This window comes from Hemitrygon akajei, chromosome 4 (assembly GCF_048418815.1).
Source record: "Hemitrygon akajei chromosome 4, sHemAka1.3, whole genome shotgun sequence".
NCBI classification, from domain to species: Eukaryota; Metazoa; Chordata; class Chondrichthyes; order Myliobatiformes; family Dasyatidae; genus Hemitrygon; species Hemitrygon akajei.
The window spans coordinates 18,431,238-18,457,598 of record NC_133127.1 but is presented as its reverse complement, the minus strand read 5'-3'; the positions used below and the strand labels follow the sequence as shown (position 1 = coordinate 18,457,598).

Below are 26,361 nucleotides of genomic sequence, written 5' to 3'. Positions count from 1 at the left end.
CCAAGCAGTATGGGTGAGGAGTGCATAGGAGTAAGGTTCTGTTGATTATCCAGTCCGCCTCATGAGCTATGCAACACCTAGGAAGAACATTATGCCTTGGCCCCAGAGGGACGTTGTCTCATTTGGCTGTACTCATGTGTGGTTGAATGAAAGTTAAACTTGAATTTGATTTAATCATATCAGTGCTATCCAATTACTCCCACACCTTTTCTCATTATTACACATTTTGCCAATTTTTCTCTGAAGTCATCATTGAATCTGAGTTTTGGGATGGTACAGTACAGATTCTAACAACTCAATGTATGTCCTTTGCCAGTTCTCTAGCTACCAACTTTTCTGGTGCGAAGAACAGTTTCTCCTTATTTAACAATAATAAACACAAAGGGATTCTGCAGAGGCTGAAATCCAGAGCAACATGCACAAAATGCTCAGCAGGTCAGGCAGCATCTACGGAGAGGAATGAAGTGTCGACGTTTTGGGCCAAGACCCTTCATCACAAGCAAGCTGCCTGACTTGCTGAGGACCTCCAATGTTCTGTGTGCGTTCCTTTTCACTCATTTGGTATAATTTCATAAAATTATGGAATTTAATAGCGGTGAGGCAGATCTTTAGCCCATTGAATCTAAATCAGACATTGAATCGACTATACCTATACCCACTCTGTCTCCTTTAAAAATGCTGTTTCTAGGTTGCAGCTTTCCTTTCCAGAGCATCAGAGATGAATGGGTTTCCCTTCCTCCACTGTTAATGCTACCTTGGCCCACGTTGCCATTTCCCGAATATCTATCCACACCCCATCTTCCCACTGCCCTAACAGTGATAGCGTTCCTCTTGTCCTTGCCTACCACCCCATAAGCTTCCTCATGCAATTCATAATCCTCTGCCATCTACAAAGGGATCCTACTACCAAGTATGTCTTCACCTTCCCCTACTCCGTCACTGCTTTCCACAGGGATCCACTTGTCCGTTCGTCCCTCCCCACTAATCTCCCTCCTGCCACTTTGGAAGGCCCCAAACAGTCCTTCCAGGTGAGGCAGTACTTCACCTGTGAATCTGCTTGTGTCATCTATTGTGTCCATAGTTTCCGATGCAGCCTCCCCTACATTGGAGAGACCTGTCGTAAATTGAGGGACTTTGTGGAGCACCTCCGCTCCGTTGCCAAAAGCAGAGCATTTTAATTCTGATTCCCATGCTTGTTCCAACATCTCGGTCCATGGCCTTCTCTTCAGACAAGATGAGGCCACACTCAGCATGGAAGAGCAATGCCTTGTATTCCTTCTGGGTAGCCTCCAACCTGATGGCATGAATATTGATCCCTCCTTCCAGTAATGGTTTCCCCCTCCTCCTCTTCTTCTATTCCTCACTCTGTCCTCTTACCTCTTCTCACCTGCCTGTCACATCCCCCAGATCCCCTTCTCCTTCCCTTTCTCGAAAGACCCACTCTCCTCTCCAATCAGATTTCTTCATCTCCTGCCCTTGACCTTTCCCACCCTTCTGCTTTCACCTATTACCTTCCAGCTAACCTCCTTCCCCTTCCACCAACTTGTTGTTCTGGAGTCTTCCCCCTTCCTTTCCAGTCCTGAAGAAGGGTCTTGGCCGAAACATCAACTGTTCATTCATTTCCACAGATGCTGCCTGACCTGAATTCCTCCAGCATTTTGTGTGTGCTGCTTTAGATTTCAAGCATCTGCAGAATTTCCTGTGCTTAGACATTAAATTCATTAATTGTGTCTTTAAGCAGTGCTTTTTTTTTTGTATGGAGACCATTCTAGTTGTGACTTTCCAGATTGTGTAATTTGATTTAGGGAAGAAACCTATCTTCCCATTAGTTCACTTTTTACAATTGCTAATTGGGATTTGGTGCTAATTTTTTGTTCCATGGCAAATGCAACTGAGGGAACGTGTGGAATTTCTTTGTCATTTATGCCACGGCCATTAATGAATCCATTAAAATAGAACTACAGTACTTTGTGTCTATTTCGAGTGTTTTCTTGTTCTGTAAAACTCCCTTTGCTGCTCCCTACCCCTGGGTCAGTGGTTTTATTGTCCATGGAGTTTGCTAATGTTCGGCCTTGGAAGCAATTTGGTCCATCTAGAACTGAATACAAAACTGAATTCCCTCTTCCCCTCTCCTCCTGTCTCATTTTGCTTTTTCTTTCCCTGTACTTTTCAATTCTTCCCCCATCATTCTCCTTTATCATATCTTCACTCTCTTCAGTCCTGAAGAAGGTTCTCGGTCTGAAGCATCAGCTGTCTGTGTCAACTGAAGCATTTTGTGTGTGTTGCTTCTGTTTGTAATGTTGCTTCTTGCCATAATGAGAACCACCTGTTGGGTATGAGCTCAGAATCAAAGGCAAAGTAAATTTATTATTAAAGTGTGTATACTGTATGCCACCTTGAGATTCATTTTCTTGCAAGTATTTACAGGAAAATGAAGAAGTATAATAGAATTTATAAAAAGAACGATGCAGAGATACAGACAAATAATCAGAATGCAAAAGAAGTCATTTTGTATAAATAAAGGCAAATTGTGGATAAACCCCCAGGGCCTGACAAGGTGTTCCCTTGGATCCTAAGGGAGGCAAGTGCAGAAATTGCCGGGGTCCTAGAAGAGATATTTAAATCATCCTTAGTGATGGGTAAGGTGCCAGAGGATTGGAGGATCACCAATGTTGATCCGCTGTTTAAGAAAGGCTCTGAAAGCAAACCAGGAAATTATAGAAAACAAAAAACACAAAATGCTGGCAGAACTCAGCAGGCCAGCCAGGAGGTAATAACGACGTTTCGGGCCGAAACCCTTCATCAGGAGTGAAGTAACATGGGATGGTCGGGGGGGGGGGGGGGGTAAGAAGTGGGGGGAGGGATAAAGTAGAGAGCTGGGAAGTGATAGGTTGGAGGGAAATGGGCTAGGGGGAAGGTGGGGAATTATGGGAAATAAAAGAGAAAGAAAGGTAGGGCTGGGGGGAGAGATTATAGTGAGGGGGGGGAACAGAGAGAGAAAGAGAACCAGACTAAAATAATAGATAGGGATGGGGGTAAGGGTAGGGGAGGGGTATCAACAGAGGTCAGTGAGTTGGATGTTCATGCCGGCAGGAAGGAGGCTACCTAGGCAGGAGATAAGGTATTGCTCCATCGACCTGCGTGTACAGGGAAAGTTATTGGTAGATATTCTAAGAGCCTGGATATATGAGTTTTGGCATAGATGTGGACTGATAAAGGAGAGTGTGTGTGGCGTGTCGTGTCTAACCAATCTTGTAGAGTTTTTCGAAGTTGATGAAGGCAAGGCATTGCATGTTGTCTACATGGACTTTAGCAAGGCATTTGACAAGGTCCTGCATGGGAGGTTGGTCAAGAAGGTTCAGTGGCTCAGTATTCAAGATGAGGTAGTAAAGTGGATGAGACATTGGTATTGTGGGACAAACCAGAGAGTGGTAGTAGATGGTTGCTTCTCTGACTGGAGGCCTGTGACTAGTGGAGGGATTAATACAGGATCTTACTGTTTGTCATCTATATCATCAAACTGGATGATAATGTGGTTAACTGATTCAGCAAATTTGTGAATGGCACCAAGATTGGGGGTGTAGTGGACCATGAGTAAGGCTATAATGGCTTGCAGTGAGATATGGACCAGCTGGGAAAAATGGGCTGAAAAATGGCAGGTGAAATTTAATGCAGACAGTTGTGAGGTGTTGCAGTTTGGTAGGACCAACTAGGGTAGGTCTTACCCAATGGTAATTGAGGAGTGCAGTAGAACAAAGGGATCTGGGAATACGAGCACGATTTGCTGAAAGTGACATCATAAGCTGATAGGTTGTAAAGAAAGCTTTCAACAGATCCTTCATAAATCAAAGTATTGAGTTCAGGAGAAGGGATGTTATGTTGAAGTATTATAAGGCATTGGTGAGGTTTAATTTGGAGTATTGTGTGCAGTTTTGGTCACCTGCTTACAGGAAAGATGTAAACAAGGTTGAAAGTACAGAGGAAATTTACAAGGATGTTGGCGGGGTCTGGAGGACCTGAGTTATGGGGAAAGTTTGAATAGGTTTTAAATTTATTCCATGGAATGTGGAAGATTGAAAGGAGATTTGATTGGAGTATGCAAAATTATGGGGGTTATGTTTCGGGTAAATGCAAGCAGGCTTTTTCCATTGAGATGGGGTAGGTCTTCTTCAACTAGAGATTATGAGTTGAGAGTGAAAGGTGAAATGTTTAAGGGAAGCGTGAAGGGGAACTTCATATAGTGTCATGAGACTGTGGGATGAGCTGCCAGTGCTAGTGGTGCATTTGAATTCAATTTCAACATTTAAGAGAAGTTTGGATAGGAACATAGATTTTGGATTGGTAGGTGTATAGCAGGCTATGGTTCTGGTGCAGGTCAATGGGAATGGGTAGTTTAAATTGTTTGGCATGGACTAGATGGGACAAATGGCCTATTTATGTGCTGTACTTTTCTATGACTGTATAACTCTATGACTAAAATAAATGACGAGTTCTAGGTTCCTTGAAATTGAGTCCATAGGTTGTGGAATCGCTTCAATGTTGAGGTGAATGAAGTTATCCACACTGTTTAGGAGCTTGCTGTTTGCTGGATAATGTCTGTTCCTATATCAGGTGGTGTGGGACACAAGGCTCCTGTACCTCCTGCCCGATTAGCAGTGAGAAAAGAGAATGGTCTAGATGGTGGTGATCTTTGATGATGGATGCTGCTTTCTTGTGGCAACGCTCCTTGTAAATGTGCTCAATGGTGGGGAGTGCTTTTCCTGTGATGGACTGGGCTGTATCCACTATTTTTGATAGACCTTTCTGTTCCTGAGCTTTGACCTTGACTGAGGCTCTGTCGTTTACTTAGGGGACTCTGGATTTATTGGAAGTCCAATCTTTTGTTAGTATGCTCTATCTTTTGCCCTTGATTGAAGATAAAAGATCCCCCATGAGCAGAAGAACTGAGATGAACCTAGAGTCTTGCACTTTCAATACCTCAAATCAGAGAAACTGGTCACTTCTGAGACCCTGCTGTTCACAAAGTAATGGCTTAATCTTAACTAAAGTGTTGTCATTTGGAGAACCCAAAAATTTTACTTAGTTTTATTTGTTTGGTACAGTACCCTCTCACAATATAGAAAAATCTACAGCAAACTGTCAGATCAGCAAAACAAAAAGGTCATTGCTCTGTCATCACTGTAGGTCTTGTATGATTCCATTCAAAGAAGCAGACAGGAAGAATCATTGTAGGCACCACCCACCCAGTAAAACCGCCTTTTCCAGAAGTTTCCCTCTGGAAGGCACTATTGGGCTATTCAAACAAAAACTTCACATCATCATTAAAGTTTCTTTCCCAGGCAGTTAATCTGGTCAAACTATTCTACGTAAATGCCCCGACCTCTGTGTATTACCTCAAGTGCTGTACTGCAAACACTAAATCTATTTTTTAATATGCTGTTTACATTGTAAATACATACTGGTATTTATATACACATCATACTTTAACCTCTAACTTTATTTTTATACACTGTGTAATTGTTGAATATTTTCTGTTGCTTGACATGGCAACACACCACAGCTAATTCCTAATATATGTAAATGTCTTGGCAAATGAAGTTGATCCTTGATTCTTTTAATTTTTCTTGAGCTTATAATGAGCATTACTAATATCCTTCTTACTTCATTTGTCCGTTTCTATTAACCTTTCATTCTTTAGCAGCTAATATGTTAAATTGGCTTTCTTCCAAGCATCATTACTTGACCCCCAAGTCCAAGATGAACTCCTATGCTATTATTGCAGTGTCATAATCTGAAAACAGGGCTTTGAATCTTGTCTTTAATTGGGACTCTGACCCTTGCCAAAAACAAGATTGTAACCCATCCAAATAAAAAGGAATTTTCATTTCTGTGACACCACACAAAAGCAAATGTTCACTGGGCTGTAATTCAGTGAGGAGGTTTAAGATTAGATGGGGTAAGTGAGATGGAAATATTTTTCCTTGCAGAAGTGTCTAAAATTGGACCAGTGGTTCCCAACCAGGGGTCCACAGATATTGGAGCCATGGCATAATAAAGGTTGCGAACCCCGACACTTCACAATATGTCTGATTTATTTATTTGTTCTCTTAGCATACAGTGTGGGATAGGCCCTTCCTAGCCTAATCATGGGACCATTTACAATGACCAATTAAACTACTATCTGAAATGTGGGACGAAACCCACTCGGTCACAGGGAGAATGTACAAACTCCTTACAGACAGTGGTGGGAATTGAACTCTGGCCGCTGGTACCGTAAAGTGTTATACTAACCACTATGTTAACATGCCGCCCCAAATAATTGTTTGGAGCATCTGAATTGCCTAGATACAGAAGACTGCGGAACAAGTGCTGGTCAATGGGATTAATGCAGATGGGTAATAGATAAGACCAGAAGATATAAAAGCAGAATTAGGCCATTTGGCCCATCGAATCTGCTCTGCCATTTCATCATGGCTAATCCAATTTTCCTCTCAAATCTCCCAATCTTCTGCCTTCTCCCTGTATCCCTTTCTGCCCTGACTAGTCAATAATCTATCAACATCTGCCTTAAATGTACATAAAGACTTGGCTTCCTCAACAGTCTGTGACAAAGAATTTCACAGATCCACCACTGTCTGGCTAAAGAAATACTTCCTCATCTCAGGTCTAAAAAGACACCACTCTGTTCTGGGTCTGTGTCCTTTGGTCTTGGACTCTTCCACCATAGGAAACATCCCCTCCACATCCACTCTATCAAGGCCTTTTGCCATTCAATATGTTTCAATGAAGTCACCCCTCATTCTTCTGAATTGTAGTGAATACAGGCCCAGAGCCATCAAAAGCTCTTCATATGACAAGCCATTCAGTACTAGAATTACTTCTGTGAACCTCCTTTGAAACCTCTCCAGTTTCAGAACATCCTTTCAAAGATGAGAGGCCCAAAACTTAGTTCTTCCAAGAATTCCAGCAGATTTGTGGGGTAAGATTTTCTCTTGAGGAAACCATGCTGACTACACATATTTTATTATGTGCCTCGAAGTATCCAGAGGTCTCATCCTTAACAATCGACTCCCAATATCTTCCCAACCACTGAAGTCAAACTAATTGGCCTATAGTTTCCTTTCTTCAACATCTTTCCCTTCTTGAAAAGTGGAGTGACATTTCCAATTTTCTAGTCTTCACTGTGGAAGACACTCTCAGTATGGTGCAAGTTCCTGGTGCCAGGGGTCATGAAGTGTGAGAAGTTACCATAACTAGAGAGCAGAACTCTTTCAGAACTCTGGGGTGTATACCATCTTGTCCAGGTTGACTTGTCTACCTTCAGACCTTTGTTTCCCAAGAACCTTCTCTCTAGTTATGGTAACTTCTCACTCTTCGTGACCCCTGACACGAGGAACTCGCACCATAGTGCTAGTCTCTTCCACAGTGAAGACTGATGCAAAATATTTATTCAGTTCGTCTGTTTGGTATGATGATTGGTTGGTATGAACAAGTGTTGGTCAGTGGGATTAATATTGATGGTTGGAATGGACATGGTGGGTTGAAGATCGTTTCTGTACTGCTTGAATCTGTCTTCTTTCTATGTTATCACTGAATTACAAATATCATTCTGTGTAGAGAGCAAAGTACAAAATCCCAAACAACTTAGTATGGCATGATCAGAGATTGCATCTCCTTCATTTCAGTAGATTTTGTTTTTTGCTGAGTATTGCTGAGCACTTGATTATCTTCCCTTGCAGACGCTGACTGAATGCTGGAAATCCAATATGAATTAATTGCTGAAATGTTATACTCTGTGATGTGCATGAAAATCTGAATTGTTCTGAGAGTGATTCTTGATTTTATTGCTGTGTGGAAATGGTCTGTCTTGAACTTTTCACTTTGTTCTAACTGCAGGTATTCTTGGAAGCAATAAGTCTATCAGAAAGTACATCACTACCATCTTGTTTCTCTATTGCATCTGCCTACTGCCAACGATAGCTTTTGGGTCTTTAAATGCTGAAAACACAAGAGGGTCAATTGGTAAGTTCCTAGTTCTGCTGTTGGTTGTTGGAGCTCTCAACTTGAGTTCCGTTTATTGAGAAACAAGACAAAGTGCAGCATTAAATCAGTGTACTGTGATTGGTTAAGTGGCAAAAGTGAATGGAAGTTTGGTGCTGAGTCCACAACGAAAATAATTATCAGGAAAGTAATGGGCAATGAAGAGTTTGGAATTATCAGTGATATTACAATGGCTAAAATTTGTGAGATTGATTAGTGTAGATTTATTTTGCTCAAATGTTATGTTCCTAATTTCACAAAGAAATGGCGATTCATTTCAACTCGCAAATATGCAGATTTTGCTAGTTTGCAAATGCCTCTTTTCCCATTTAAATTATCATATGACAAGACCAGTTAAATTGAGTGTGTCTTGGAGCTTTAAGGTTTGATGTTTAAACTATATATTTTGATTACAGCTTTTACTGGGTTATTGGCTGTGATGATTTGCATCAGCTGCATGTAATTTACCATATTAAGCAAGTTTTTGATGATGGCAATTTGAAGTATGCAACATCTAGGAATTCAGATTGTATCCTGGTCCAGTTATGACTTTTCTTTCAAACAATATGTTACTGAATGTTTTTTTTGAGAGGAAACACGAGGTGAAGGGCCTCTTTCCATGCCGCACAACTGACACTAAGTGGGAATCTGCAGAAAATCGAAGTGCAGGTTTGGTGTGTGGCAACAGCACAGTGATAACATTGGCGGAGAAATATTCAGGTGTTCAAACTATTGATTTGTCGATACAACTTCAGATCCAATCACAGCAAATGAGGAACTTAAACATAACTGATCAAAAGCAAAATAAAGAAGGAACACAGTTGGGAGATACTGGACCATAAGACAAAGAAGCAGAACTGGGTCATTCAGCCTATTGAGTTCTCTGCCGTTGTGAGTCGCTGCGGCTTCCTATGGTAGGTTATTCCTTCCCCCCTCCTGCCCACCCCACTACAGTTTCCAAAGTGTTATTGTTGAGGGGATTGACCACAGGGGTACTCTGCACTGGCTGTGTATTCCCTTTTCCCTCCCCTGACAGTCATCCAGGTACCTTCCTCCTGCAACTTAGGGATGACCCCCTCCCTGTAGCTCTTATCTATCACCCCTTTACTTTCCCCTATGAGCTGAAGGTCATTGAGCTGCAGCTCCAGTTGCTTAACATGATCTCTAAGAAGCTACAGCTTGGTATACTTTGTGCAGATGTGGTTACCAGGGAGAGTGGACATCTCCCAGAGTTCCCATTACTTTTAAGGAACATACCACTACCTCCGAACCCATTCTCAGTGCACCAGATATGTATTAACAAAAAATAAAACTTAGTAGAAACTTATTTACTTGAAACCTCTGCTTGTGCTTGCCCAAGCCTGTTGAGCCAAAACCTGACCACTCTTAGGCCCATTCCAAAAATGGCCACTCCCACAGATTGCAGTCCACTGAAAAGAGCCCTGAAAAGAGCAGGGGAGCTCTTTTTAAACCTCTGACTGTGTCACCAAGAAATGAGCCCTCCTGCTAGTTGGAGCCCATCGAAAAGAACCGAAAGTACTGCAGCTCTTTTTTTTTAAAGCTTGCAGTGCATCACTAATGCATGACATTAGTTTATTGTCATTTATACCAGGGCACAATGAAATTCCTTGCTCTCGTATTGTTTCAGAGGTCACTTTCTTCACTTGCCAATGTGGCCTTGTACATATCACAACAGACCTGTGCAACGAAGTTTGAAAAATGAAAGCCAGCCATTTGAATTAGTTTGGGCAATATTGGATTGAACAATAAATGTTGGATTTGCTTACAAAAGTGGCGTAGAGGGCTGCGCGGTAGCACAGCATTTAGCTCAACCTTTTACAGCGCTAGCTGTGAGATCGAGGTTTGACTCCCCCCCCCCCCCCCCCATCTTTAAGGAGTTTGTACGTTCTCCCTGTGTGGCGTGTGTTTTCTCCAGGTGTTCTAGTTCCTCCTGCATTCCAAAGGCATGCGGCTAGGATTAGTGAGTTGTGGGCGTGCCTCGTTGACATTGGAAGTGTCACTTGTGAACTACGCAGCACAATCCCCTCTGACTTACTTTGATAGAAATGACACATTTCACTGCATGTTTCAATAGATAGATAGATAGATAGATACTTTATTCATCCCCATGGGGAAATTCAACTTTTTTTCCAATGTCCCATACACTTGTTGTAGCAGAACTAATTACATACAATACTTAACTCAGTAAAAAAAATATGATATGCATCTAAATCACTATCTCAAAAAGCATTAATAATAGCTTTTAAAAAGTTCTTAAGTCCTGGCGGTAGAATTGTAAAGCCTAATGGCATTGGGGAGTATTGACCTCTTCATCCTGTCTGAGGAGCATTGCATCGATAGTAACCTGTCGCTGAAACTGCTTCTCTGTCTCTGGATGGTGCTATGTAGAGGATGTTCAGAGTTATCCATAATTGACCGTAGCCTACTCAGCGCCCTTCGCTCAGCTACCGATGTTAAACTCTCCAGTACTTTGCCCACGACAGAGCCCGCCTTCCTTACCAGCTTATTAAGACGTGAGGCGTCCCTCTTCTTAATGCTTCCTCCCCAACACGCCACCACAAAGAAGAGGGCGCTCTCCACAACTGACCTATAGAACATCTTCAGCATCTCACTACAGACATTGAATGACGCCAACCTTCTTAGGAAGTACAGTCGACTCTGTGCCTTCCTGCACAAGGCATCTGTGTTGGCAGTCCAGTCTAGCTTCTCGTCTAACTGTACTCCCAGATACTTGTAGGTCTTAACCTGCTCCACACATTCTCCATTAATGATCACTGGCTCCATATGAGGCCTAGATCTCCTAAAGTCCACCACCATCTCCTTGGTCTTGGTGATATTGAGACGCAGGTAGTTTGAGTTGCACCATATCACAAAGTCCTGTATCAGTTTCCTATACTCCTCCTCCTGTCCATTCCTGACACACCCCACTATGGCCGTGTCATCAGCGAACTTCTGCACATGGCAGGACTCTGAGTTATATTGGAAGTCTGATGTGTACAGGGTGAACAGGACCGGAGAGAGTACGGTTCCCTGCGGCGCCCCTGTGCTGCTGACCACCGTGTCAGACCTACAGTCTCCCAACCGCACATACTGAGGTCTATCTGTCAAGTAGTCCACTATCCAATCCACCATGTGAGAGTCTACTCCCATCTCCGTTAGTTTGTGCCTTAAGATCTTGGGCTGGATGGTGTTAAAGGCACTGGAGAAGTCAAGGAATGTAATCCTCACAGCACAACTGACCCCCTCTAGGTGAGAGAGTGATTTGTGCAGCAAATACGTGATAGCATCCTCCACTCCCACCTTCTCCTTATACGCAAACTGAAGAGGATCCTGGGCGTGCCTGGTTTGTGGCCTCAGATTCTGTATTATCAGCCGCTCCATGGTCTTCATCACGTGCGACGTCAAGGCAACAGGTCTGAAGTCATTCAACTCCTTTGGTTGTGGTTTCTTCGGTACCGGGACAATACAGGATGTTTTCCACTGTCTGGGTACTCTTCTCTGCTCCAGGCTCATGTTGAAGATGCGCTGTAGTGGTTCTCCCAGCTCAGTCGCACAGGCCCTCAGTAATTGTGGGGAAACGTACCTGTGATAGCGAAAGCTAATCTTTAATCTTCAGCATTCATATCCCTCATGTCTGCGAAGATCCAAGCTAACATCGTGGATCACAAGGCCAGTAATCTGCTGAACTAGTCTATGTTCTAAAACAAATTGCCGATGTTTGAAATCAGAAATAACAGTAAAATGCAGAAATCCCTCCCATCAGGGAGCATCTGTGAATAAAGAAATAGATACTGTTAGAAGTTGAAGATCCTTCAAAATAACCTTGTGTCCCTTAATTTCCTCATTTTTCCTTCTCAAAATGCAATGATTTCTCCCTTGATTATACAGTGATTGAGTCTCCATGGCAGTGTTAGGAATTATCAAAAACCCATTACCTTCAGGATGCATTCTAGTGTTATCTCAGTCCTGAATGTCAACATTTCAAAACTGAACACGAGACTCTACAGATGCTGGAAATCCATAGTAACACACACAGTATGCTGGAGGAACTCAGCAGGACAGGCGGTGTCTACGGGGAGGAATAAAGTGTTTACATTTTGGTACCCTTCATCAAGACAGGAGAGAATGTGGAAGAAGCCAGAATTAGAAGGTGGGAGGAGAGGGAAGAAGTACAAGCTGGCAGGTGATAGGTGAGACCAGGTAAGGGGGAAGGTGGGTGGGTGCAGGAGGCTGGATGAACTGTGAAGCTGAAAGGTGATAGGTGGAAGAGGTAAAGGGTTGAAGGAGGAGGAATATGATAGGAGAGAAGAGTGGACTGTGGGAGAAAGGTAAGGATGAGGGGTGCTGTGGACAGGTGAGAGGAAGGGAAGGAGTAAGAAGGCAAGCAGAATGGAGAATGGAAAAAGATTATTTAGAGATACTATATGGTAACAGGCCCTTTGGCCCCAATAAGACCACAACACCCAAATACACCCACCTGGCCAATTAACCTTCTAACCTGACCGTTTTTGGAAGGAAACTGAAGCACCTAGTGGAAATCTATACAGTCATGGGGAGTCTGTACAGATTCCTTACAGACAGCAGGGGCAGGAATTGAACCTGGGTTGCTAGCAGTGTAAAGCATTATGCTAACACCTACATGACAATTCCACCCAAATTATTATTGTTGTGCAGATAATAATCACTTCCTGGGCAACGACAGCCTCTTACATATTAATAGAAAGCCAAATGACTTTGCTCCAATCCTAATGCCTGTTTTTTTCTTTTACAGATGTGCAGAAAACCATACTTGCCCAGTGCATTGGAGGAGTAGCCTATGCTGTATTCGCTGGCCAGCCAATGGGTATAGTGTTAACAACTGCACCCCTGGCATTGTACATACATGGTACGTTGCTGTCCTCTCACTCATCATTGCAAGTGTAAGGATGTCTCTTTCTAAGATCTTGCACATTTTTGACGACAGTGGGTGGACCTGACAATAATTTCCTCTGTGCTCTATTCATATGCTCCGCGGATTGCAAGGGCGTGCGGGAACAAATATGGGGAACTGTCAAACCACACCATGGAAAAGTTCAGATGGTGAATTGCCGTGTAAAGTAACAAACAAAATGCTTGAGGAACTCAGCAGCTCTGGTGGCATCCATGGAAAGGAATAAAGAATTGACATTTCAGGCCTGCTGAACGGTCTCAGCTTGAAACATTGACTGTAATATTCCTTTCTGCAGATGCTGCCTGACCGTGTGTGTGTGTGTGTGTGTGTGTGTGTGTGTGTGTGTGTGTGTGTGTGTGTGTGTGTGTGTGTGTGTGTGTGTGTGTGTGTGTGTGTGTGTGTGTGTGTGTGTGTGTGTGTGTGTGTGTGTGTGTGTGTGTGTGCGCGCGTGCGTGCGTGTATCTGTCTAAATTATTTTTAAATATCGTAATTATAGCTACATCTACCACCTTTGACAGCTCCTTCCCATATATCTACCACCCTCTGAATGGAAAAACTTGTCCCTCAGATCTCCTCTAAGTTACCCCTACTCCCACTTGTGCCTCTACTTTTAGACTTCCCCAATCTAGGAAAAAGAATTATCTATCTTGTATATGGCTCTTATAATGCTATAAACCTCGGTAAGATCATCCCTTAGCCTTCTTCGTCCCAGTGAGAATCTCACAGCCTAACAATCTCTCCATAACACCTCAGACCTCCATTCCTGGTGAATCTCATTTGTACTTTTTTCCTGATACTGTCACATATTTCCTGTACAACAGAAACAAAATGGTGGAGGATCTCAGCAGGTCAGGCAGCAGCTATGGAAATGAATATACCTGGAGTTCCCAACCTTTTTTATGCCATGGATCCCAAACATCAACTGAGGGGTTTGTGGACCCCATGGAATAAACAGTCAACGTTTCGGGCTGATACAAACAGAAGTTAGGCCACTCAGTCAATTGAGTCTGTTCCGCCATTCACTTATGGGCTGATCCAATTCTTTCAGTTATCCCCACTCTCCTGCCTTCTCCCCATACCCTTTGATGCCCTGGCTAATCAAGAACCTATCTATCTCTGCCTTAAATGCACCCAGCGATTTAGTCTCCACAGCTGCTCTTGGCAACAAATTCCACAGATTTACCATCCTCTGACTGAAGTAATTTCTCCGCATCTCTGTTTTAAATGGACTTCCTTTAATCCTGAAATCGTGCCCTCTTGTCCTAGACTCCCCTACCATGGGAAATAACTTTGCCATATCTAATCTGCTCAGGCCTTTTAACATTTGGAATGTTTCTATGAGATCCGCCCTCATTCTCCTGAACTCCAGGGAATACAGCCCAAGAGCGGCCAGACGTTCCTCATACAGTAACCCTTTCATTCCTGGAATCATTCTTGTGAATCTTCTCTGAACCCTCTCCAATGTCAGTATATCCTTTCTAAAATAAGGAGCCCAAAACTGCACACAGTACTCCAAGTGTGTTCTCACGCGTGCCTTTTACACAGTACTGTGACTGGAATTTACTGCTTGCAATTTACAATTTGCATCAAGAACTGAAGACTGGTTCCTGCTTGAATTAACATCTGCTATTTTTGCATAACTCTAGCGTACTCTCTAACAGCAAACATAATTGTCATCGAGCTCCTCAGGGAGTGAACTTCATTGATGTATACAGTATTGTGCAAAGGTCTTGAGCATCCTAGTCTTGTACGAGGGGTGATTGATAAGTTTGTGGCCTAAGGTAGAAGGGGATGAGTTATTAACTTCACAATTCCTGCATAATCTCTCAAAGAGTTGAACTGCATGTGCATGTAACGAGAGCTGTATAACTCATCTCCTACCTTAGGCCACAAACTTATCAATCACCCATGCTGTGGCCACTTTCTGAAGGTCCTAGATCCATATGCTCCACGACCGCTGGACTAAGTGTGTAAGTGTAGGAGGGGACTATGTTGAAAAATAAATGTGCTAGGTTTTCTAAAATTGACTCCTTCTACCTTAGGCCACGAACTTATCAATCACCCCTCATATATGTACCTAAGACTTTTGCACAATACTGTATGTAGAAGCATAGAAACATAGAAAAACTACAGCACAGTACAGGCCCTTCAGCCCACAATGCTGTGCCAAGCATGTACATACTTCAGAAATTACACATAGCCCTCTATTTTTCTGAGCACCATGTAGCTATCCAGGAGTCTCTTAAAAGACCCTGTTGTATCCACCTCCACCACAGTCGCTGGCAGCCCATTCCACGCACTCGCCAGTATCTGCATTTTTAAAAAAAACCAACTTGCCCCTGACATCTCCTCTGTACCTAGTTCCAAGCACCTTAAAACTGTGGTCTCTTGTGTTCACCATTTCAGCCCTGGGAAAAAGCCTCTATCGATGGGCCGAATGGCCTACTTCTGTTCCTATATCTTCTGGTCTATCCACACGATCAATGCCTCTCATCATCTTATACACCTCTATCGTCCTCTTTTGCTCCAAGGAGAAAAGGCTGAGTTCATTGTACCTATTTTCATAAGACAAGCTCCCCAATCCAGGCGACATCCTCTGCATCCTTTCTATAGTTCCCATAACCTTCCTGTAGTGAGGTGATCAGAACGGAGCACAGTACTCCAAGTGGGGTCTGAGCAGGGTCCTATATAGCTGCAACATTACCTCTCGGCTCTTAAACTCAATCCCATGGTTGATGAAGGCCAATACACCATACGCCTTCTTAACCACAAAGTCAACCTGCGCAGCTGCTTTGAGCGTCCTATGGACTCGGACCCCAAGATCCCTCTGATCCTCCACACTGCCAAGAGTCTTACCATTAATACTATATTCTGCCATCATATTTGACCTACCAAAATGAACCACTTCACAACTATCTGGGTTGAACTCCATCTGCCACTTCTCAGCCCAGTTTTGTATCCTATCAATGTCCCCCTGTAACCTCTGACAGCCCTCCACACTATCCACAACACCCCCAACCTTTGTGTCATCAGCAAATTTACTAACCCATTTCCATTACTAATCCATTTCCTCATCCAGGTCATTGATAAAAATCACAAAGAGTAGGGGTCCCAGAACAGATCCCTGAAGCACACTACTGGTCACCGGCCTCCATTCAGAATATGACCCAACTATAACCATTCTTTACCTTCTGTGGGAAAACCAATTGTGGATCCACACATTGTGCACCAATGTCTCTGCTACTTCCTCTTTTCTGACGCAGAATGTCAGTGTACCCTTCTCCTACCTCACGATCCTGCACATCCTTCTTCCTGATGAACATCAATGTAAAATATTCATTTAGGATCTTGCTTGTATCCCATGTCTCCACAAATTCTTTTCCCTTTTGGTATTCAAAGGGACCTACTCTTTTCCCAGCTACTCTCTTACTTGTATTATACTTGAAGGATTTGGGATTCTCCTTAATCCTGCTTCTCAGGCCATCTGAATAATGCTGTGGGAACTCAGTAAGTCAGGCAACATCTATGGAGGGGAATAAACAGTAGACGTTTCGGGTCGAAACCCTTCATCAGGACTGGAGAGGATGGGGGTCAGAAGCAAGAAGTCCAAAACATCAACTCTATAGACGCTGCCTGACTAACTGAGATCCCCAAGCATTCTGAGTGTTGCTGAAGGTTTTCAGCATCTGCACGATCTTGTTTGACTCTCTCAAGGCCATTTCATGTCCTCTCTTTGTCTTCCTAATTTTTAAGTTCTTCCCTATATCTCAAAAAAAAACTCAAGCAAATACTTATGTGTGCCATATGCTGGTTCATTTATTATCAGCCTTCTATTTCCTTTGTTAACCAGTTCCCTAATCTTACCATCTCTGCTGCTTATCCTCATAAGAACATGACAAACTCGAAGCTCCTATTTTGCCTTTAAATGCCTCCCACATATCAGATGTCATTTTCTCCTCTAGCAGCTGCTTCCATTTTACTTTTAACATCTCTCAATCAACTTTATCTTATACCTAATGAAGTGGCCACAGAGTGTATGTTCATGGTCTTCTGCTGCTGTAGCCAATCCACTTCGATTTTTGATGGGTTGTGCATTCAGAAATGCTTTTCAGCACACCACTATTGTAATGTAATGTTATTTGAGCTCTGTTGCCTTCCTGTCATTACCATTCTCATCTGATCTTTCTTATTAACAAAACGTTTGTGCCCACAGAATGACTGCTCATTGGATTATTTTTTGTTCTTTGCACCATTCTCTGTAAACTCCAGGGACTGTTGTGTGTGAAAATCCCAAGAAATCAGTAGTTTCTGAGATTCTCTAGCCACCCCTTTGGGCACCAGCAATCATTACACGGTCAAAATCACTTGGGTCACATTTCTTCCCCATTCTGATGTTTGGTCTGATTAACAACTGAACCTCTTGACCATGTCTGCATGCTTTTATGTACTGAATTGCTGCCACATGATTGGCTGATTAGATATTTGCATTAACGAGCAGATGTATCTAATAAAGTGGCTACTGAGTGTACTTTTGAAATCAACCCCCTTCCCCCCCCCCCTTGGTCTTAATTCTTGGACCAACCATTTATTGTTAATTGACTACTTTGAAACTTACTGAATAGATGTATCTACCAACTGTTCACCCTGTTCTTTAAGATAAGGCAGAGTAAAATGGTTAATTATTGCCACATTGCACTGAGGTACAATGAATATCTTTGTTTTGCATGTCATCACTTTTCGTTAATGTAATTAATTAGCCAATCTTGTGACAGTAATTCAATGTACAAGTGCATTCAAACATCGTCAAGAGTTTCAGTTGTTTAGACCGAAGATCAGAATGGGGAGTACATGACTTAAGACTGTGGAACATTGTTGGTTCCAGATGGGGTGGTTTGAGTATCTCAGAAACTGTTGATCTCCTGGGATTTTCACGCACAACAGCCTTCGAGATTTCTTAGAGAATGGCGTGGAAAAACAAAATCCATCCAGCGAGCAGCTGTTTTGTGAACTGGGTCGGAGGAAAATGGCCAGATTGCTTCAAACTCGACAGCAAGGCAACAGTAACTCCAATAACCACACTTTACAACGATGGTGTGCAGAAGAGCACCTCTGACCTCGCAGCATGTCAAACCTTGAAGTGGATGGACTACAGCAGGAGAAGAACGTGACGGGTTTCATTCCTGTACCAAATAGTTTCCACTGAGAGTAGATATCTTGTGTAGTCCTACCATCGGTCATTTGTAGAGAAGCCAGTAATCTAGATTTTAAAGAATTTTTTGTGAAAATAAGCTTTGGCAAATTGATACGTGGCATTTCACAACGTGTGAGGAAAATGTATTTTGAACATATGGGTTCACTAATTACTTTAAGCAAAGTTGTGATTGAAAAGTTTGTGTTTAGCATTGTATAAAGGAGCAGGAGGTGAGATATCAGTAGTCCAGAGAGTAAAGTACAGAATGTGCAGTCTCCATTACTGGGTTAAAGAGAAACGTAATGCACAAGAACCACATGAGTGGAAGGAATGCAAGTTCACGGGCGAGAAGAGGTTACAAATTGGAAAGGACGTGCCTATAGCAGAATTTAATCCCATGGTGAATAATTTTAGATTTGAAATGCCAGAGAGCAGTCATCATGGATTAGAGAAGATATATGGTGTGGACTTAAAATGTAATGACAGGATAAAGAGAGCAGTGAGCCCTTTTATGAAACATAACTATAACTTGCTACTAATGCAATTTAGTCTCATGAGGAGAAAATGTATATTGTTGAGTTTAACTAAAAATATTTTAATGGTCTCTCCAGTACCAAACTATTTAATTTCAATTGCAGAGTATGTTCGTTGTGTTTATAATTATAGATATTTTGGGAGACGCTCCATTGTATCCCTATATTAAAAGAAGTCTCGTGTAAAACATGAGTAGATAATGCTTTTCGTGAAATGCTCAGTACTATCCTCAATTCATTTGTCCCACTTCCCACTTGCACCCGGTTCTAAAACATGTGATTATCAGTTTGATTCCTGAAGGGACGCCCCTTCAGAACGGAGATGAGGAGGAATTTCTTCCTCAGAGGGTGGAAAATCTGTGGGAATTCATTGCCGGGGGGGCTGGGGGGCTTTGGAGGTCAAGCCATTGGGTGTATTTAAAGCTAACAAGGTAGAGTTCATGAACATTTATTAGTCTGATAGTGGGGGGTGGGGGGGGGATTGGTGTTCTGGCTTTTGCACCTCTTCCCTGATAGTAATGATAAGTTCTTGATAAGGAAGTTAACGGTAGTGGGGAAATAGTAACAAAAATAGGCTGCAATTGAATATTGGAGCAGATTCAATAGGACAGATTGGGTAATTCTGATCCTTTATCCTGTGTCTGAAATTTATATTGTGAATTTAAAATTTAATCTTCCTCCGACAGGAACAACTACAATTCTAATATACTCTGCGGTATGTTCAATGTTCCATAAATTTTCCAGTAAATAGTAAGATTTTCATCAGTATTGTGCAGGACAGAAATGGGCCATTTGGCCCACTATAATCATTCATTCTAGCTTCCACCCTCCCCCAAACTAATGTCAGTTTCCTGCATGAGATTTGCATTATTCTATGCCTTAGCTCCTTAAAATGTCTCTTACACAGAATGATTGCAACTGACTCCACCACTGCCTCTGGCAGTGAGTTCCAGGTTATCAACTGCTCTGTGCGCTAACTACAAAACTTTCCATTCAAATCCCTTCTACAACTTCCTCTTCCCACCTTCCCTATGCCCTCCTGTTTTGATGGTGGGGGTAGAATTCTGTTTATCGCCCTTATCTATTAGTTTTATCATGTTTATCTCTAGAAGGTTACTCCTCAGCCTCCCACACCACAAGGAAAACAAATCTAGTCTACCAAATCTCTCCCTGTGACTAAAGATCTCTAATCCAGATAATGGCCTGGTGAAATTCTTTTCACTTTCTCCAGCCCAATCCCACCTAACCCACCACGTGCCAACCAGAATTGAACACGTGCCCTCTTCACATTACTGCCATCATGGAGGAGGCACAGAAGCCTGACGATCCAAGCTCAGAATATTAGGAACAGCTTCTTCCCCTCTGCTATCGGATTTCCAAATGGCCCACGAAGATTACTTTGTTAGATCTCTTTTGCACTATTTACTTTCTATAACTATTATAATAATTTAGTCTGGCACTATACAGCTGCAACAAAAAATATCAAATTTCATGACGTACGTCAGTGATGATAAACCTGATCCTGATACAATGCCGCTTTAGCCAGTGCTTTGTATAATTTACAATATAATATCCTAACTTTTATATTCTGTGCTCTGTGCTCTGACCGCTGAAACCAAGCATGCCTCATGTCACCTTCACCACCCCATCTACCTCTGTTGCCAATTTCAGGGGATCCCAATGCCCCGCTGTTCAGCAACATGCCTGTGTATGTTGTACCCCCTATGTGACTTCCCAAAATGTATCACTTCCCACTTGGATAAAATTCCAATTCTTTGCTCAACTTTCCATCTGATCCATGTCATGCTGTTGCCCTTTGGACAGCTATCACTATCCACACCAGCACCAATGTACATGTAGTCACAAGGTTACTAATTGCACCTCCTACATTCAGGTCTAGGTCCCTGCGGTACACCACTGATTGCAAACATCCAACCAGAAAAGTACCATCTCTTTACTCTTCGTGCCCTATCACCTAGTCAGTCTGTGTGCCCTCTGGATGAGGCTACCTTGTGGATCATTGTCAAATGCCTCACTAAATCCACATAGACGTATACTTCCCTGTCTTTCTCAAGCTTTTTGGCTACCTGCCAAGCTAGAATAGGCAGTCATTCAAGCCCATCTGTTCTCTCGCTTGACACTGTGACAAATATTTTTTTTCTCTCTCTACAGTTATCCAGGGCATCTGTGATGACTACAATCTGAATTTCTTTTCTTTTTATGCCTGTGTTGGCCTGTGGAATAGTTTCTTTTGTATCATCTATGGTGTTGGCAACGTAAGTTCATTGAAGAAGTTTTTCAAAAGGTAAGCAGCAATAAGGTAGTTTCCTTGAAATAACTAACTTCACTCTTACCTCCATTTTTTTAACGGGCAGTTGAAGTTGGTAAAGTGACATGTACGTCTTATGGTAGACCACAGAGAATGGGATGAGCCCTCCTTGAACCAATGCAGACCCTATGAAGGGAGATTGGACAAAGATGGGCAGCACACACAAAATGCTGAAAGTACTCAGCAAGTCAAACAGCATCAAGGAAGGGAAGAAACATTCAACGTTTTGGGCCGAGATGCTTCATCAGGACTGGAAAGGATAAGGGCAAAAGCTGGAGTAAGCAGGTGGGGGTGGGGAAGGATTACAGGCTTGATAGTTGATGGTACTCTTTTCCCTCTCCATACCTTTTTATTCTGCCTTTCTGGTCCTGATGAAGTGTCTCAACCCAAAATGCTGACTATTTATTCACTCCATAGATGCTGCCTGGCCTGCTGTGTTCCTCCATCATTTTATGTGTTGCTCAAGATCTCAAACATCTGCAAAACCTCTGCTGTTTTTAGACAAACATGCTTTTTTTTCCTGGAGTATTAGAGGCTAAGGGGAGACTTGGTAGAAATTTAAGAGAGGCATATGTCTGGTAGACAGTCAGAATCTTTTACCCTGAATAGAAATGTCAAATATTAAGAGTACATGAATTTCAGATAGAAACATAGAAAACCTACAGCACAATACAGGCCCTTTGGCCCACAATGCTGTGCTGAACATGAATGTACTTTAGAAATTACCTAGGGTTACACATAGCCCTCTATTTTTCTAAGCTCCATGTATCCAGGAGTCTCTTTTAAAAAAAACCTATTGTATCCACCTCCACCAGAGTTGCCGGCAGCCCATTCCATGCACTCACCATTCTCTGCATTAAAAAGAACAAAATAAAACAACAACTTACCACTGACATTCCCTTTGTACCTATTTCTAAGCACCTTAAAACTGTGCCATTTCATGTTAGCCATTTCAGCCCTGGGAAAAAGCATCTGACTATCCACACAAACAATGCCTCCCATTATCTTATACACCTCTCTCAGGTCACCTCTCATCCTCCGTCACTACAAGGAGAAAAGGCCGAGTTCACTCAACCTATTCTCATAAAGCATGCTCCCCAATACAGGCAACATCCTTGTAAATCTCCTCTGCACCTTTTCTATAGTTTCCACATTCTTCCTGCAGTGAGGTGACCAGAAATGAGGACAGTACTCCAAGTGGGGTCTGACATGGGTCCTATATAGCTGTCACATTACGTCTCTGCTCTTGAATTTAATCTCACAGTTGATGAAGGCCAATACACCACATGCCTTCTTAACCACACAGTCAACCTGCGCAGCAGCTTTGAGTGTCCTATGGACACAGACCCCAAGATCCCTCTGATCCCCCACGCTGCCCAGAGTCTTACCATTAATACTATATCCTGTCATCATATTTGACCTACCAAAATGAACCACCTCACACTTATCTGGGTTGAACTCCAACTGCCACTTCTCAGCCCAGTTTTACATCCTATCAATGTCCCGCTGTAACCTCTGACAGCCCTCCACACTATCAACAACATCCCCAACCTATGTGTCATCAGCAAATTTACTAACCCATCCTTCCACTTGCTCATCCAGATCATTTATAAAAATCACGAAGAGTAAGGGTTCCAGAACAGATCCCTGAGGCACACCACTGGTCACTGACCTCCATGCAGAATATGACCCATCTACAACCACTATGCCTTCTGTGTGTAAACCAGTTTTGGATCCACAAAGCAATGACTCTTGGATCCCATGCCTCCTTACTTTCTCAATAAGCCTTGCATGGGGAACCTTATCAAGTGCCTTGCTGAAAACCATATACACTACATCTACTGCTCTACCATAATCAATGTGTTTAGTCACATCCTTAAAAAATGTAATCAGGCTCGTAAGGCACAACCTGCCTTTGACAAAGCCATGCTGACTATTCCTAATCATATTATGCCTCTCCAATGTTCATAAATCCTGCCTCTCAGGATCTTTTCCATCAACTTACCAATCACTGAAGTAAGACTCACTGGTCTGTAATTTCCTGAGCTATCTCTACTCCCTTTCTTGAATAAGAGAACAATGTCTGTAACCCTCCAATCCTCCGGAACCTCTCCCATCCCTATTGATGATGCAAAGATCATTGTTAGAGGCTCAGCAATCTTCTCCCTTGCCTTGCACAATAGCCTGGGGTATATCTCATCTGGTCCTGGAGATTTATCCAACCTGATGCTTTCCAAAAGCTCCAGCACATCCTCTTTCTTAATGTCTATATGCTCAGTCCACTGCAAGTCACCCCTACAATTGCCAAGATCCTTTTCCGTAGTGAATACTGAAGCAAAGTATTCATTAAGTACCTCTGCTATCTCCTCCAGTTCCATTCTCACTTTTCTATTGTCACACTTGATTGCTCCTATTCTCTCATGTCTTATCCTCTTGCTCTTCACATACTTATAGAATGCCTTTGGGTTTTCCTTAATCCTGCTCACCAATGCCTTCTCATGGCCCCTTCTGACTCTCCTAATTTCATTCTTAAACTCCTTCCTGTTAGCCTTATAATATTCTAGACCTCTATCATTACCTAGTTTTTTGAACCTTTTGTAAGATTTTCTTTTCTTCTTGACTAGATTTACACAGCCTTTGTACAGCACGGTTCCTGTACCCTACCATCCTTTCCCTGTCTCATTGGAACGTACCTATGCAGAATGCCACGCAAATATCCCCTGAACTATTTGCCACATTGCTGCCATACATTTCCTTGAGAACATCTGTTCCCAATTTATGCTTCCAAGTTCCTGCCTGATAGCTTCATATTTCCCCTTACTCCAATTAAACGCTTTCCTAACTTGTCTGTTCCTATCCCTCTCCAATGCTATGGTAAAGGAGATAGAATTATGATCACTGTCTCCAAAACGCCCTCCCACTAAGAGACCTGGCATCTGCCCAGGTTCATTTCCCAATGCCAGATTAAATACAGCCTCTCCTCTTGTAGGCTTACCTACATATTGTCTCAGGAAACCTTCCTGAACCTACCCAATAAACTCCACCCCATCTAAACCCCTTGCTCTCGGAGATGCCAATCAATAATAGGGAAATTAAAATCTCCCACCATGACAACCCTGTTATTATTACACCTTTCCAGAATCTGTCTCCCTATCTGCTCCTCGATGTCCCTGTTACTATTGGGTGGTCTATAAAAAAACACCCAGTAGAGTTATTGACCCCTTCCTGTTTCTAACTTCCACCCACAGAGACTCCGTAGACAATCCCTCCATGTCTTCCATTTCTGCAGCCATGACACTATCTTTGATTAGCAGTGCCACACCCTCACCTCTTTTGCCTCCTTCCCTGTCCTTTCTGAAACATCTAAAGCTTGACACTCAAAGTAACCATTCCTGCCTCTGAGTCTCTGTAATGGCCACAACATCATAGCACCAAGTACTGATCCACACTCTAAACTTATCTGTTTTGTTCATGATGCTTCTTGCATTAGAATAGATACATCTCAAACCATCAGTCTGAGTGTATCCCTTCTCTATCACCTGCCTATCCTCCCTCTTGCACTGTCTCCAAGCTTTCTCTATTTGTAGCTAACTGTCCCTTCCTCCATCTCTTCAGTTCAGTTCCCACCCCCAGCAAATCTAGTTTAAACTCTCCCCTTAACAAGCCTCCCCACCAGGATATTGGTCTCTCTTGGATTCAAGTGCAACCTGTCCTTTATGTACAGGTCATGTCTGCCCCAAAAGAGGTCCCAATGATCCAGAAATCTGAATCCCTACCCCCTGCTCCAATCCCTCAGCCATGCATTTATCCTCCACCTCATTCTATTCCTATACTCACTGTTGTGTGGCACAGGCAGTAATCCCAAGATTAATACCTTTGAGGTCCTGCTTCTCAACCTCCTTCCTAACTCTCTGTAGTCTGCTTTCAGGACCTCCTCCTTTTTCCTACCTATGTCGTTGGTACCAATATGTGCCAGGACCTCTGGGAGTTCACCTTCCCACTTCAGGATATCATGAACGTGATCAGAAACATCCCAGACCCTGGTACCTGGGAGGGAAACTACCATCCGTGTTTCTTTCCTGCATCCACAGAATCGCCTGTCTGACCCCCTAAGGTGGAGAGTTTAGGAGGAGATGCGTTGGGATATTTTTAGAAGGAGATTTTCGGAGGAGATTTTTTTTAAACACAGTGCAAGTTAGATGCTTGGAACAGGCTGGAACACTTGGAATAGTGAAAGCAGATACAATGTGGGGGTTATTTCAGATGCTTTTAGATGGTCGCATGATTGTGCAGTAAATAGATGTTAGATGCACATATAAAAATTTCGTATCATATTTAAAATTTGAGAGGCCGATGGTCCTTTTCTCAGGGTTGAAATGTCACATACTAGACGGCATAGCTTTAAGTTTGGAGGGGGATTTACATAGCAAGTGTATTTTTGTGTTACACAGAGTGGATGGGGCCATGGAAGTGACAGAAGCCAATATAATAATAATGTTTAAAAGGTATTTAGACAGGCAGGGAATGCAGACATATAGACCATGTTCCAGGTGGGATTATTGTACATTTGAGTCACGGTCAGTATAGAGATTGTGGGCCAAAGGGCCTGCTTCTGTGCTGTACTATTCTGTATTTCTTCGCAAAGTCCTGACATATTTCTGGTTCCCAGAATCGTAGAGGGGCAAAGGGCAATATGAAGCCTGACCGAAGTTCAACGTAAATTTGTAATCAATGTACATGTATGTCATCATATACAACCTTGAGATTCATTTTCTTGCAGGCATTCTCAGTAAATCTCAGAAACACAATAGAATCTATGGAAGTACACACCAATAGGATAGACAAGCAACCAATGTGTAAAAGACAACAAACTAAGCAAATATGAAGAGAAAGCCATTAAGTGATAAATATAAGGAATGAGATGAAGAGTCCTTGAAAGCGAGTCCATGGGTTGTGGAAACAGTTCTGTTTCATACCTCCATTTGTAAAGTACAGATTCCACTTCTCATCTTGGAGTTATAGATTTGTACTTGTTCAGAAATGGTTCCTTTCACTCATTATGTCCATGCCAACCTTTTGTCCCCAGCTACATTAATCCCATTTGTCTGCATTAGGACCGTAACCTTTCTTGTCCTGCCTTTCTGTGCCTATCTGATGGCATCTGAAATGTAGTAACTGCGTCTAACTCCACCTCGTATCATAATGTGATCTAAGAATCAACCATTCTGTTTTTTTTTTTTAAAAAAAAGAACTTGCCCCTCAGAGCCCCTTTAAAGCTTCTTCCTCTTGCTTTAAGTGTACGTGCTTATTTCTGATG

At 42.6% G+C, this 26,361-nt stretch overlaps 1 protein-coding gene across 4 annotated transcripts in view; it reads left to right on the top strand.

The window, feature by feature from the left end:
• Positions 1-26,361, top strand: part of slc4a11 (solute carrier family 4 member 11) — a 303,412-nt gene that overhangs the window by 228,559 nt on the left and 48,492 nt on the right. For all 4 annotated transcript variants that reach the window (XM_073042123.1, XM_073042124.1, XM_073042122.1 and 1 more), the window contains 3 exons: positions 7,897-8,022; positions 12,833-12,946; positions 20,888-21,020. In XM_073042123.1, the coding sequence (XP_072898224.1) occupies positions 7,897-8,022; positions 12,833-12,946; positions 20,888-21,020 (373 nt within the window). The remainder of the gene's footprint in view (positions 1-7,896; positions 8,023-12,832; positions 12,947-20,887; positions 21,021-26,361) is intronic.